The sequence below is a fragment of the Macaca thibetana genome, chromosome 9 (genome assembly GCF_024542745.1).
Source record: "Macaca thibetana thibetana isolate TM-01 chromosome 9, ASM2454274v1, whole genome shotgun sequence".
Lineage (NCBI taxonomy): Eukaryota > Metazoa > Chordata > Mammalia > Primates > Cercopithecidae > Macaca > Macaca thibetana.
Window position 1 is genome coordinate 45,381,902 of NC_065586.1, and position 15,325 is coordinate 45,397,226.

At 52.7% G+C, this 15,325-nt stretch overlaps 1 protein-coding gene across 1 annotated transcript; it reads left to right on the forward strand.

Moving 5' to 3' along the window:
• The first annotated feature begins 911 nt into the window (after window positions 1-911).
• Window positions 912-14,530, forward strand: GDF10 (growth differentiation factor 10). The gene is made up of 3 exons (XM_050803179.1): window positions 912-1,687; window positions 10,764-11,689; window positions 13,545-14,530. Exons 1-3 carry the CDS (start codon window positions 1,372-1,374, stop codon window positions 13,734-13,736), a joined length of 1,434 nt encoding a protein of 477 aa, XP_050659136.1. The 5' UTR covers window positions 912-1,371; the 3' UTR covers window positions 13,737-14,530.
• Window positions 14,531-15,325: the final 795 nt, after the last annotated feature.

The window sequence follows — 15,325 nt, forward strand, 5'->3', positions numbered from 1 at the left end:
CAACCACTTTCAAGTGATATGAAAATATCTGTGGATGGTGCCTATTGGTGAAAAAGTCACTAATACCACTGTGGTTGGTTGCTTGCATTTATAACATTAGTTAATGCTAAGTTTCAGTTAGAGTTAATGAAAATAAAATGTATTTTTTTTCACCATCAAGTTCATAGGAGCCCTTGAATTCTATCAATGGAGAAGAAATCCTGCTAGAGGCAAGACAAAGATCAGGACCTTCTGCCCCAGGGTTAAGCTGAGGGGCAGTGGGCCAGGGACTCACTACACCCTCACTTCACTGGGAACCCTTCTTAAGAAAGCCACTGCTTCCTCTCCTCCTGCTCTGATGCTTTGGAAATGATTTTAAAGGCAAATTGAAAGCACGTCTTACCCCTGCAATCCTGAAGGCTACATGTCCAAAGATTAATAAAGACCTTTGATGTGTTTCTTCAACAACTGGAATTACTGTTGCCAAATAAAGGGCTGGTTAATCAGCTAATTCTGAATTTTAATCAGGATCTTGTTCCATTTCCCTTGGGTGGCATGAGCTTTGGGGTGAGGGCTTTTCTTTACGGAGTCAGTTCAGAGAGGATATCTGTTCCCCACACTCTCACATTTTGGACATACGCTGACTCCGAGGCAACTGGGCGCACATGTATCCCCTCTCTGGTCCTCACAGGGGAGCTGTCATCTTGCAATCACATAGCCATCGCATGCCATTGCAGGGGCAACCCAGCAGGCAGGCCCCCCTCCAACTGCCGCCCAGCCCCCCTCGCAGCCAGGCCAGGCTGCGGCGCCGACACACAGGAGCCGGCTGCGGGGCTGGGTCTCGGGCTCTCAGCAGGGGAGCGGGGAGCGCGCTCGCCCACGCCCACGCCCCCCACACTCGCGGGCGCACACCCCGGCGCGCGCACGCTGCCACACACGGGCGCACGCACACCGCAGCCGGGCAGGGGACGGCAGTGTCTGCGGCAGCCCCACAGGTCCGGGGCGCGCAGCCGGGTCCCCTCGAGGGCGCCGCCGGCCGCCCCGCCCCGTCCCGCCCCTCGAACCCGCCGGGCCGGGTGCGCAGTGGGCTGCAAACTTTCGCGGCGCGAGTCCGCCGAGGCAGCGCGCCGACTCGGGCTCGGTTTGGCTCTGCGCTGCTCCGGACGGCAGTGACCGCTGTCCGGGGGCTCGGGCCGCCGGTACCCACGGACCACGCGCCCGGCTGCCTGCTCCGCTAAGCCCCTCGCCCCGCGCGGAACCCGGTATCCAGCGCCCTGCTGCCAGGGCTCTCCCCGCGCGCCCTACTGCCGCGAGGTCAGTCCGCAACCTCCGGTGCGCCCGCGCTCGCCTTCCTCCTCCTGGACTTTGGCCCTTTGGTGCCCTCACCACGCCATGGCTCGTGTCCCCACTCGGACCAGCCAGGGCCCCGGACCCCAACTGCTGCCGCTGCTGCCGCTGTTTCTGCTGCTGCTCCGGGACGCGGCCGGCAGCCACAGGGCTCCCGCCTGGTCCGCATTGCCCGCGGCCGCCGACGGCCTGCAGGGGGACAGGGATCCCCAGCGGGCCCCTGGGGACGCGGCCGCCACGATGGGCCCCGGCGCCCAGGACATGGTCGCTGTCCACATGCACAGGCTCTATGAGAAGTACAGCCGGCGGGGCGCGCGGCCGGGAGGGGGCAACACGGTCCGCAGCTTCAGGGCCAGGCTGGGTAAGTAGAGGGTGCCCCAGGACCCCTTCTCCTAATTCTCCACCTTCCTCACTTTTCTGTCTCCTCACCCGTGCACCTCTACTTTTCCTCTTCTAGCCAACGGGTGGGTGGTTCATTCATTCTTTCACTAATAATTCACTGATCTCTCCATGCCAGGCCCTGAACCTCCAGTGGGGCACCAAGAGTGGCACAGGGTGGCACAGAGGTCCTGCCCCGGGGTGCTCCCATATTGCTGGACACCTACTACCCCATATACAAGGCTCTAAGCACAGAGTGGAAGAGGAGACATGGGCCAGGGGAGTATCCCTGTGATAGGGTCATTTATGTGGGCACTTTACAAATGAGGAGGGCACAGCTGGTGAACATAGGCAGCCCTGACAGAAGTTCCAGGCACTGGGCCCTGTTAGGAAGCAGGAGCCACTAGCTGGTGGCGGCCATGGTTCCTGTGTCCAGGGAAGCAGAGTGGACTGAGAAGGGCCTTGGCTGCCCAGGATTGAGGACTCCCACGCACTGGCATGAAGCGTTCAGACCACAGGGGTTTAAGGAAGAGCCCAGGGGCTTAGGCAGTGGGAACACTCTGCCTGTCTCCGGCCTTTGTCCCACCTTTCCACTTCCTCAGCCCCTTGACTGGAGCTGGGCAGAGGGCACTTGCAGAGGCCCATGCTGCCCTGCTCTGAGAGCGCTTTCAGGCTCCTGCCTCAGCAACCTGCCAACCTTTGCAGGCCCTGGGTAGAGAGGGGCCGCAGAGGTGGTGAGAAGACCCTGGTTGTCATGGTGATTACTCCTGGTTGCAGAATAATGTTCCAGAAAATGTGGATGGGGGTCTCCTGCAGCTCTGTAGAGGATGAGGCCATTCAACAGGAGAAAAATCTGCAGTCTACAGGCTCCCCTCCTGAGAGAGAGGGAAACAAGCCCAGCTGTGGGGCTAGACAACCTGAGGTCAGATCTGTCACTGGCTGTGTGACTCAAGGTAACATCCATGATCTCTCATAACCATGGACTGGGGAGCACCTGCCACAAAGAGGCCCCATGCCCTCCTCCTCTACTTAGCAGACTCACCAGGTCAGTGGCCCTGGGCTTCGGGCCAATTGGATCTAACTCCATCCTCACTCATAACTTTCTTGCACTATGTGGGGTCCATTTCTGGAGGAACATTATTAAATTTAGCCACTTAAGAATCATCTGGCATGAATATGACCTTGGGTAAATCACTAAAGCTATATGGACTTGAGTGTATTCATCGATAAAACGGACAAGGCTTGCCAGTATCTCTCCTGTGGGGTTGAAGGAAAGATGAAATGAGGTCATATGTATAAGCTCAGAGCCCAGCACTGGTCAGATTAACTGTTGATGTACGGGATTCCCCTGGGAGCACAAAGACTCGTGCTAAGTATTATGTGTATTCCTGTGGGTTTAAACTTGACCTTGCTTCTCTATTAACTCAATCCTTGAAGCCTTGTAGTTGAGGAAGCAAGGCCAGCAGGGTCACTGCTGCAACACGAGTGAACCTGCCCACTCAACCCACTCACTTGCTGCAGCCAGGCATGGAGATGCCCGCTGTGTCATTCTGTTTTCACAGAAAGGGGGTAGTACAAGTAGCAGTGGAGTTCAGGATATTAATCTCAAAAAGGACCTGAAGACAGTGTCTCAAATCCAGCATTCCCACGTTACAGATAAGGAAACTGAGACTCAGGGGTTGTTCACAGTGGCAGAGGTTGGCACCTCCCATCTGCCAAGCCATTGCTATTCTCACCATCACTCCCCACACCCTGTCATCTCCATCAGAGCTATGACCAGGGTCTGGGAGGGGTAGGGTGCAGCAGACAAGCCTGGGAAATCAGGATTCTGGTAGTCTGGAGTGTCTGACAAATCCCTCTTCTTTGGAAGCCTGAGGCACATTTGGGTGTGAATCCCAGCTGTACCAGCTACCAGCTGTGTGCTGTGGCACAGGTTAGTTTACCTCTCTGAGCATCAGTTTCCTGTAAAGTGAAGTGAAGAAGTGAGGATTAACTTAACCCATGTTAAGTAGGTTTTGTGCCTTGCATACAGTGGGGGCCCAGGCAGGTTGCTTGATCCTCCCCTCCCTTGATTCGTCTAAGTGTTTCACGCCGAGCCCCTTGCCTGCCCTCAGATGCACCTGCTTCCTGATCCAGTGACCTGTCTGAGGAGGTATGAGTTTGGGCAGGGACGCTTCTCTCATGGATGATGCCACCCATGTGGGAGGTTTCAGCTCTGGTCTGAGAACATGCCAGTCTCAGCCTGCTCCCCAGTGGTGGGTCTCTGCTGCCTCAGTGGGGCATCACCTCTTCCTGAACAACAAATGCCTCCATCCCCACAGCCTGTGGCACGTAACTATACCTCCCCTGCCACCAGACAGCGCAGCTCAGCTGCCAAGTGCTGGCTGTGAGCTGGCCTGCTGGGGTCCAAATCCCAATTCTGCGATGTGGGCAAGGGACTGAACTTGTCCATGACTCAGTTTTTTCACTTCTAAAATGGAGCTAATAATGCTCCCCTCCTTATATAATTTTTTTAATGGAAACTGAGATATATCAAGTGCTTACACCATTCCTGACACATGTAAGTGTCAATGGTGTATTAACTCTTGCTGTTATTACACCAGCCACCCCTTCATTCCCTCCCTCATTGCTCCCTGAAGTGCAATTTTTTTTTTTTTTTTTTTTTTTTTTTTGAGACGGAGTCTCGCTCTGTCGCCCAGGCTGGAGTGCAGTGGCGCTATCTCGGCTCACTGCAAGCTCCGCCTCCCGGGTTTACGCCATTCTCCTGCCTCAGCCTCCCGAGTAGCTGGGACTACAGGCGCCCGCCACCTCGCCTGGCTAATTTTTTTGTATTTTTAGTAGAGACGGGGTTTCATTGTGTTAGCCAGGATGGTCTCGATCTCCTGACCTCGTGATCCGCCCGTCTCGGCCTCCCAAAGTGCTGGGATTACAGGCTTGAGCCACCGCGCCCGGCCTGAAGTGCATTTTGTTCCTTATTAAATCTGCATCGGTGGAGAAAGCCTATGAGCCTGACCCTAAGGGTTAAGGTTAGACCACCCCTAATTCCCACTGAATGCCCTGTGTTTAAATGTAAGCTTTGTCACCTAACAATGTGATACTGAGTTGGTTTTCTTCAACTCTAAAATGAGAATAATGCTACATACTCACCTGTCAAAAATGCCAAAATTCAAGTTTATTTCAGTTACCTAAGTATTTCCTAAACACTTGGTTTGGTGGCAGATGCTATAAGCTCAGGGAACACCAAAGATGCCCAGAAAAGCTCGTAAACTAGCAGGGCAGATCAAAGTAAGCAGCAGAATAGGGCAGCGGGTCTGGGGAGTGAAATATAGGAAGGAGGGCAGGGGTGCTGCAGGAGCCCAAGAGCGCACTGACCTGGCAGGGACAGGGCCTCTGGGTGGGGCCAGGAAAGCCTTCCCAGAGCAAGCCAGGCCCCAGCCACTTTGAAGGGCAGGCGGGGCTTAGCCAGGTACAGAAGTGAAGCTGTCCACTGCGTTCAGAGACTGCCAGGAGTTTGGTTTTAATGATAACGCAAGGAGAGAAAGGCAGGAGATGGAGGCAGACAAATAGGTTGCAAGCAGGCTGTGGAGAGCCATGAGTATTATGAATTTGTTCCTCCATAGGCAATGGGGCAATATACAATGTGCATGCATGAGGGACAGAAGGAAGGAGCCAGGGAGAGAGAGAAGAAGAGAGGGGAGAGAGAAAGGAGAGAGGGAGAGAGAGGGAGGAAGAGGAGGGACTGCAGGGGAAAAGAGGGATAAAGGAGAAAAAGTGAGAGATTATAAATAAATGCATGCTTATTGGGGAAAACCTGGAAATTATAGAAGATCACAGTAAAGAACATAAATCATCCCTAATCACAGCCAGATATAACCAGAATTGTTAGTATGATATTTTGGTAGAATCATTCCAGCCATGTCTGTCTATCTATCTATCTATTTCTCCACTATCTATCTATATCTCCATTGTTTTGCCCTTGTATGTAAGATACATATGGATATATGAATATATTTGAGATATATATGTGAGATATATATATGTGAGATATATGTGGATGTATCTTTTATGGATTATATTGTCAGCATGCAGGTAAAACTTGCAGGTATTTCCATTTGAAATTCCTTTTTTTCATTACGGGTCATCTTGAGCTTTTCCACATGCCTGCTGGCCATTTGCAATTTTTCCTGTGGAAGCTGCCTCCTTGTATGGGAGTCCTTCCTTTCTCCTACTGATATGCAAAGGTTCTTTACATAGTAAGGATCTTAACCTTTCACCTTTAATAGACAATTTGCTTTTGAGGCATGAGTGTGATGCAAGAGGCAACAAAGTTCTGGGACCACTGTTGTGGTTGAGCTGGAGCCCTGAACGCAGGGTGGAAAGATGCTGTGTTCAGGATGGTTGTGTAGAAACAGGAAGCAGAGCAAACAGGGCCTGGAGATTGGTTAAAAGCAGGAGGGGGAGAGGCGAAAGAGTTCTCAGGTTCCTGCTGGAGGGGCTGGAAGGGAAGTGAGGCCTCCCACTGGGCAGGAGGTCAGGGAGCAAGGGTGTGGTGCCCTGAGGGTGGCAGTAGCTCCTGAGGCCACAACTGTTCTGAGCCCCTGCTGGGTGCCAGGCACAGTGCTGTTAGTGCGCTCTGCAGAGATGATCTCACAATAACTTTTGGAGGTGCAAATACTCTCTCCAGTGTATGGGTGAAGAAACTGAGGCACAAAGTGCTTCCATGACTTGCCTGAGGCCTCACAGCTAGTAAGGAATGCAAGCAGGAGTTGAACCTCAACCCTAGAGCCTGCATGGAAACGGGCACTAAATACTAAATCCGTGTTAGTTCCCTGCTTTTCTCTGCAGCACCGTCTGGCCCACCGCCCCTTCCTCCAGCTTCTGTTGGTGCGGGCATCGAAGCCCAGCGTTCTCACTGATTGCCCTGGTGGCTGTTTGAGGGGCAGTGGGTGAAGGGACAGATGTCCAAAGTGTCTTGGAATCATTTTATATAGGGCAGAGCATCTGAGGGGCTGCTCTTGGCCTGAGAGTTGACCAGCAGTGGGGCTGGACAGACCTTTGGGTGAGAAGGTCCCTTCCCCCAGTACCATCCCCACTGCCCTCAGGAAGGAGGCTGAGTGCCCAGCAAAGTGGACCTGATCACACTTCTGAGAATTCCCAAGAGCCACTGAGAGATCAGCTTGTCTAAATAAAGTCGATCTTTCCCTTCTTAAGGAGCCAGAACTCAAAACTACCAAAATAATGACCTCTGTTTGCAAAACATGCTGCAGTTCACAGCACGTGATCTTTGTCCGTTAGCGCTTAGGCAGATCATGAACATATCCAGAACACATGGAGGAGCAAAAGGCATGAGCTTGGGGTCACACAGAGCTGGGTACAAGCCCTGACTCCACCCCTTGCCAGCTGTGTGACTTTAGGCAAATTGCATACCCTCTCTGAAGCTTCAGCTCTTTGTGCACAGAATGAATGACCCCTCCCTACTCTCCTCATGGTGAAAATGATGAATCAAGCATGCAGAACACTCCACATAGGGCCAAGCACATACACTTGGAGCTCAGAATGTCATAATTAATAAACAATTTTGTTCCAATTTAAAGATGAGAACAATGAGGCTCAAGGGGAAGTCTGGCTAAAGACCTGGCTACCCGCTGTCTCCATTTGGATTTGCATCATCAGCTGCATCTTTGTAAAGAATGAGGATTTCTTGATTTCTTAAGACTGTGGTTACTGCACTGTAGGGCAGCATGCCAGGAACCCCCAGTGTTAACTGAAGTTAACACACTTTTCTCTTGTCCCCACTTGGGCAGGATTTGCACAGACAATCTCATTCAACATGCATCTCTGAGCTCCAACTGTCACCTAAGCCTTATGCTGAGGTCTAGTGGTGCAGTAGTGAATAAAACTGTCAGTGTCCCTGTCCTGTTAGAGTTTATGTTTTAGGAAGATAAGAGCAATAAATCAGTTTACAGCAGGATGCCAGGAAGTGCTCTGAAGGCCAGTGAAGCAGGGGCAGACAGAGTGATGGGGCTGTTGTCCAGCCACGGGAGCCCAGGGGACCCATTGCGGGAGGTTCCATTTAAGCAGATACCTGAAGAGGTTGAGTGGTACTGGTGGATGGGGAACCATGAAGGTGGAAGGAAGCGTGAGGCACAGTCCTGAGACGAAAGCCACATGTTGGAAGGACAAGAAGGCCAGTGTGACAGGGGCAGAAGGGAGGGATTGGGCTGGGGATAGGAGATAAAGTTGCAGAGGTAGGCAGGCCAGATCAAGTAAGGCCTTGGTAAAGGGTTTTTATTTGGGGGCAATGGAGGGCTCCGAGCTTGGGGGTGACCTGTGATGGAATGCACCCAGCACACCAGGGGCCTTGATTGGACAGTGCTCTGTAAAACTGTGACATGAGGAGACACTGAAGATGGGCGTCTTTGTCATTACCAGTCTGTCTCCCCTCTAGGCTGAATTCCTCATGCGCAACTTTGTTATGACCCTGGTCAGCCCAACAGCCTAGAGTAGGAGTTTTGCAAATGTTTATTAGGAAAACAAAAAGAAGAGGAAGAAAGAAAGGAAAAGAGGGTGGATAGAAAAGGGGAAAGAGGGGAAGAAAACAGAGATGGGAGGAAGGCAGAGAAGAAAGAGAGAGAAAAGACATGAATCACAGGGCACCAGCACACATCAGAGGAAATAACGACTTTGTCTTCGGAGCTTCTTTGTTATGGCCTGGGCTCGGCTAAACTGAGAGATTTCAGGTTGAGGTCCCTTCTCTGAGCCACAGCCTGGAGCCCCCTGCACTGGGTACATGCAGGCACATCCAGTGAGAGGACCAGCCTGTGGCCCCTCATGCACTGGTGCTGGGGGTGACCCATCTTGTCCCCAGCAGTCCCCAGCAGGGAGAGTCTTCACGGAGCAGGCTGCTCAGTGAGAGGTGAGCTCCCTGTGGCAGGAGGCATTCAAGTCACATGGAGGTAGGGCTTATACCCTTTTGCACAACCTTAAAGGTTCCTCCCCACTGTGAAGCTGCTAGCAGAGCAATGGAGGAGTTGAGACTTGAACTAGATCAAAGAAAAGCAAGGTGCTGTGTTGGCTGGGTTGCAGCTCGGATATTTGGATCAGTGAATGCAAGGTACCCCAGTTGATGGAGGGGAGCTTGCTCTGCCAGCCTTGGTCCTTCAGACTCAAGTGGCAGAAAGCACATTTGGGGGCACCTCCTTTGTGCCTGGCACTTCACTAGGCTGTTTCTGTGATCTTCCAGACAATCCTCTATGTGAGATAGAGGCTGTTGTCCCTGTGAGGCAGATGGGGAAAGCAAGGTTCAGGGCGTGGCCCCACTGAGTCCTGGGAGCTTGGTTCCTAGGGCATTTTCTAGCTTGGGGGTGGGGTTGCAGCATTATTGGTGAACTTTCACCCCCAGATGCTGCAGATACACAGCCACTAGCACCAGAGTGAGCTGTCAGCTGCCACTGACTTCCCAAACTTCCCTGATGGCCAGAGCCCCCTGGAGTGCTGATTAAAATGTGGAAGTCATTGTCATGCAGTCAAGGCTACATGCTTGGGGAAGCGAGGTTCAAATGTGCATATAGACCCTGGGCTGCTGCTTGTGTGTGGAGCATGTTGAGGGGCTGCGACACTGTCCTGGCAGGTTTATTGTGAGGATTGAATAAGGTAATGGCTTCAGTGTCACCTGAGCCTTTACTGGCATTTATTTATCAGGCCCTCCATAGATGTGCTTCTGTTTCTTCCCGCTCATAGTCCCTTAAGAGTATGTGAACAATCCCAGTTGAATTATGCCTTCTTCCCAACAGAAACAAAGAAGAGAAAGCGGAATATTTCTGCTAAAAAAAAAAAAAAAAAATCCCTGCAGATCCTGTAGGTACAGGGGTCAGAAAGCTGTGTCCCTGATCCATGCCCCTGGAGAGCCCAGTGTCCCCCACACACACTTCCCGGGCTTGGGAGCTCTGCTCCTCTCCAGATATTCCCCAGCAGAAGGACACTTGGTTGTCAGGAAATGAAGCAGCGGGAAGGAGAAAGCCGGCCTGACCTCTCTGGTGTCCTGTTAGTGTGCAGCATCCTAGGGAGGCACCAGGAAAGACTCGCCACTCTTCAGAAGCCTATATCCGACTTGGCCATTTGAGAACGCTCACTGATATATAATAATGTTTAGATAATTCAAACCTGACACGATACTCATGCTGCTGCCAAGGTTGGGCAGCTTCCTGGGACTGCTGACACGGCTATGCTGCTCTGGTGCCCTGGGGAACACCTGCTTCCGCTAGACAAATAGGAAGGAGTGGCCGGCAGCCCCAGGGAAGGCTGAGCTGCAGCATTCTTGAACCGAGTTGCAGATGTAATGGTTGAGACCTCCCGGTCTTTATCTGGACCTTGGAGATTTAGTCAAGTTGCCTTGTGTAATCCTGATATTGCTCTTTTCTTTTTAAAACAATCTTAAAAGTCCTCAGGCAGAACAAAGAGCAGATGCCTCAATGGCTGTATTTTTGATCCCAGTTTCCCTTAGGAGGTGCTCAAAAAGCATGAGTGTTTATTTCATCTCTTTTGGAAGAATGTTTGGGTTTAATGTGATTTTAATGATTGCATTTAAAAACTGATTGCATAAATAGAGGGCTGTGCAAATACAGGAGGGGCTGCCTTGATGCAGGGCTTGGACCCAACCCAAGCCGTCCTGAGCACTTAATGAAGGTGTCAGTGACATTTGTTCATTTGTGCATGCAGAGACAGTAGAGGCCAAGGGGAGCGAACAGGAGCTTTGGAGTCCAGCAGGCCTGAGTGCCTCCCTGTCTGCTCCTGTTTCTTTGTTGTTCCTTCTTTTTGTTGTTGTTTGCTATGGGATATTGACAATCTCAACCTTAATTCCTCACCTGTGCACTGAGGATTGCAAAGGGCGCCCTCATCAGTTTAATGTGAGGATTACACGAAATGAGGGAGGCAAAGTGTGGGAGGAGGACGGTCCTGAAAGTGTGGATCTGTGGGCATTGCTCCTCCAGCCCTGGGTGGGAGACCCTCAGGAGCGCGAGCGAGAACTTCACAGCCTGTGGTCTCTCCTTCCCTCACAGAAGTGGTCGACCAGAAGGCCGTGTATTTCTTCAACCTGACTTCCATGCAGGACTCGGAAACGATCCTTATGGCCACTTTCCACTTCTACTCAGAGCCTCCTCGGTGGCCCCGAGCGCTCGAGGTGCTATGCAAGCCGCGGGCCAAGAACGCTTCAGGGCGCTCGCTGCCCCTGGGCCCGCCCGCACGCCAGCACCTGCTCTTCCGCAGCCTCTCGCAGAACACGGCCACACAGGGGCTACTCCGCGGGGCCATGGCCCTGTCGCCCCCGCCGCGCGGCCTGTGGCAGGCCAAGGACATCTCCCCCATCGTCAAGGCGGCCCGCCGGGATGGCGAGCTGCTCCTCTCCGCCCAGCTGGATTCCGAGGAGAGGGACCCGGGGGTGCCCCGGCCCAGCCCCTATGCACCCTACATCCTAGTCTACGCCAACGACCTGGCCATCTCGGAGCCCAATAGCGTGGCGGTGACGCTGCAGAGATACGACCCCTTCCCTGCCGGAGACCCCGAGCCCCACGCAGCCCCCAACAGCTCCGCGGACCCCCGCGTGCGCCGAGCCGCGCAGGCCACCGGGCCCCTCCAGGACAACGAGCTGCCAGGGCTGGATGAGAGGCCGCCGCGCGCCCACGCGCAGCACTTCCACAAGCACCAGCTGTGGCCCAGCCCCTTCCGGGCGCTGAAACCCCGGCCAGGGCGCAAAGACCGCAGGAAGAAGGGCCAGGAGGTGTTCATGGCCTCCTCGCAGGTGCTGGACTTCGACGAGAAGACGATGCAGAAGGCCCGGAGGAAGCAGTGGGACGAGCCGAGGGTGTGCTCCCGGAGGTACCTGAAGGTGGACTTCGCAGACATCGGCTGGAATGAGTGGATAATCTCACCGAAATCTTTCGATGCCTACTACTGCGCGGGAGCATGTGAGTTCCCCATGCCTAAGGTAGGGTTTTTTCCGCCTTTTGTCAGATTCTAAGGCTCAGCTCTGCCGCTACCGTCAAGCCCCTCAGCCTGCAGGACTTCTGTTTCCCATCTGCGAAATGGGAATAACAGTACCTCCTGTCTATTCCAGGCAGGAAATAGGTAGGCATACGTCACCAAGTGGCAGCCCGTAGGGTAGTTGCCGCCCACATATGTGTGAGTTTGGCTGTGTTTTTTGAAGTATTGACTTGGTTGAGTTGGGACTTTAAAATCAGAACATTCTTTTGAAAAGCAGGAGAATCCATGTCTTTAGAAACGCATCTCCACATAGCAACTATCTGCAGAGGTTGAGTAGATGCTGCTTCCTGTACACAGGGCAGGTCCCAGAAGCTCCATCCTCACCAAGGCTCTCATTTCTGTTCCCAGCCTGGACCCCAGGGTGTGGTGATCTGTGACCAGCACAGTGCTAGCCTCAGCGGCTCTCCCACTGTGGACTCCCTCCTTGCAGCTCAGGGCAGGAATCCACAAGGCCTTCACTATGCACAGGGTCTGCAGGACACACAGCACTGGGCTATTCTGTCTGTTGCACCAACCTAAGGCTTTCCAATTCTCACCTTCGCTCCAGCCTGGGCTGTGACTGAGTCCATCCCTGTTCCTGCAGCCTGCCCTGCAGCAGCCTGGCTGTCTGTGATGTCAGCCCTGGGCACTCAGCACATAGTTTCTTCCTGATTAGTTACTCTGCCCAGGGCACGTCATGCCTTTCCCTCCAAGAAAAGAAAGTCAGTGCATAAATCCATTTTGAACTTAAATAAATCAGTCAGCTGGGGAAGTCCAGACCCAGACATGGGGCAGCAGTAATGTGTTTGGGAATTAAGTGGCTTCTCCTCAAAACCGTGCATGTGCAAGAGGGAGGGAGGTGCCTGACAGAGAGACAGGACCTGCTTAAAGGGTCTAGCAAAGGCCCAGGCAGATGCAAGCCCGGAACCCTGAAGGCTTGCAGCTGGTCAGCCATGCGCTTAGCTTATCACCTGGCTTGCTGCCTCCCCACCTTCCAGGACACCAGCCAGAACGTTGCAAATGCAGGGGTCCCTACCCTGCTCCCCTCCCACTACCCCGACACAGGAGGGCTTCCTCCTCAACTGCACTACATATAAAAATCTCTGTTTGGCTGGTGATGCACTGAAGTGGATGCCCTGGTTGGTTCATCTTGTCAGAGGTGGGCACAGTTTTCCAAGCCAGCTCACTTTCTGACTGGGGGTCTTGATCAAGTTACTCAGTCATTTTAAGCCTCGGTGTCTTCCCAGTAAAGTCCAGGGAATACTCACCCCATAAAATTGCTGAGCTGACAAAAAAAGGGGTGATGCAGGGGAGGGCAGCCCCTAGGAAATGTCAGTGTCCAGCCTGTCACACTGCCACACACATGCCAGGCTTTCCCTTCAGTGACAAGAGCACGACCTCATGGGAAGCATGCTTGCCCTCCTCAGACTGCGAGATCAGGGCCGTGCTGGCATCTCGCTGTGTTTTCCCTCTGGGCAGCTTCTGCCTGCTTCCTGGTGCTCTGCGGGGATGTGTGACACTCAGGCGCCCCCATGTGGCCCTGCCGTGTTGGGGACACAGCATGCCTCAGGGAAGCCAATGGGCAGGAAGGCCTGGGGCCTCTTGGAGACCTCAGCCTGGGACTCAGCATACATCTGATTTTAGAGGAATCGTGTACCCCGCCTTGGGATCTCGTCCATTCCTCTAGGTGGATGCCTCTTCTGCGGCCTCAGCTGGGGAACAACAGCAGAGCAGTATGGCCTGGGACTGTGAGGACAGCATGGGTGGGTGGATGGGTGAGGGCAGAGCTGAGGTAACCCTACTCCTTTCCTGCCTTGCAGATCGTTCGTCCATCCAACCATGCCACCATCCAGAGCATTGTCAGGGCTGTGGGCATAGTCCCTGGCATCCCAGAGCCCTGCTGTGTTCCCGATAAGATGAACTCCCTCGGGGTCCTCTTCCTGGATGAGAACCGGAATGTGGTTCTGAAGGTGTACCCAAACATGTCCGTGGACACCTGTGCCTGCCGGTGAGACCACTCCAGGGTGGAAAGAAGCCACGCCCAGCAGAGCCGCCTTCTCGGAGCCTTCTACAGCCAGGACATAACTTGTGGTCAGCTGCAGACACAGAGCAGAGCTCATGGGCAACATTACTGGGGCCCAGAGAGAGCTGTCCGCCAGTGCATCATTTGGGGGTCTTTCATTGCTAGTGACTAGCCCCTTAAATGCCAGCCTGAGTCCTTGAAGGAATCTGGGAATTAGCCCTGGCCTGAAAGTGGCCCATCATTCATACCCACTGTTCTGAAGGCTTGAAAAGAAAACGTGTCCACGACATTGGCTGATGTGATCATCATCTCATGACTGAGCAAGAAGACTATGCAAAGCTTAGAGCGCTCGCTCCCTGCCCACGGAAAGAACTCTGTTTAAATGCTCAGTTCAGAACACTTTGGGCCACATAGTCATTTTGGAAAACAGGATAATCGTGGTGTAAATGGGTGTTTCCTTTCAAATTTCACTGCAGAGCTTTTATTCATACGGTATGCACATGTAACCAATGTTGGTTTCTTTTTCTTAATATATATATTTTATTTTAAAACAACAAAAAAGGAGGGCGTTGACAACATTCCCCAGAGAGATAGTCACACTGAGTGTGGGTTGTTTAAACATGCATATTGAAATAACACATATAGTAAGGTGGGAATACTAAAAAATAACCAAGATTTTATATTTTTGTAAATTATACTTTCTATACTGTAGATTGTGTATGTTATGTGTTTTTATGGAAAGCTAATAAATTAAAGGTACAGTGGTATCTTGAAAAACTTAATGTCACCCATTTCAAAATCTCACTGACTCCCCATCTGTAAGTACACCGTCTGGTGGTTGCTGGGGACTCAGCCTCTTTTAGGGTCGCTGAAGTCCCCTAGGCCATCTACATACTCTCTGGTGTCCGTCCAGGCTCCAGAAACCCAGACTTTCCCATGCCTTCCAGGGGCCTGTCCCACCACTGGTTCCTGCAAACCCAACCTAGGCTGATGTCGAGAATGGACATGGCCCCAGACAGAGACAGTGGCCTCTCGGGGTTTCCCCTCATCCCCTAGCCTCAGGGACATTGATTGATTGGGAGGTACCTGGGATGTTTAAAGGAGCATCTATGGTTGCCTGGTCAGAGATCTTTTACTGCTGATAATTCATGGAGCAAGAGATTCAATATAAGTAGGGGTCTCTCCTGAGGTCCAAGGACTCATGAGGAAGTGGATGGGCCATGTGGTCTTCTGCACCTGCTTCTCCTTAGCTTGTGTGTAGAAGGGTCACCCAGCAGCCCTGTTCCCAAATAGCCACCCCAAATTGTTACCTTATGCCCTTCATTTATATTGCCTTACGATGGAGTGCCTGAAGCTGCTTAACCAGCATTTCTAAAAGAGAATCTGGGTCCAATTTGAGACAGGTGTATATATAGCAGTCCCATCAGTTGGGACCTACAGATGACACGGCCCCAAGTCTTAGAGGAGGCTGCAAAGCCACAGTGGTTTTCTAAGAGGGGATGTCCAAGGAAAGAAGCAGCCCTGGTGTCTGTCTTGGGCCTTAGGCTGGACTCTGGACACCAGGATTCCTGTGCGAGG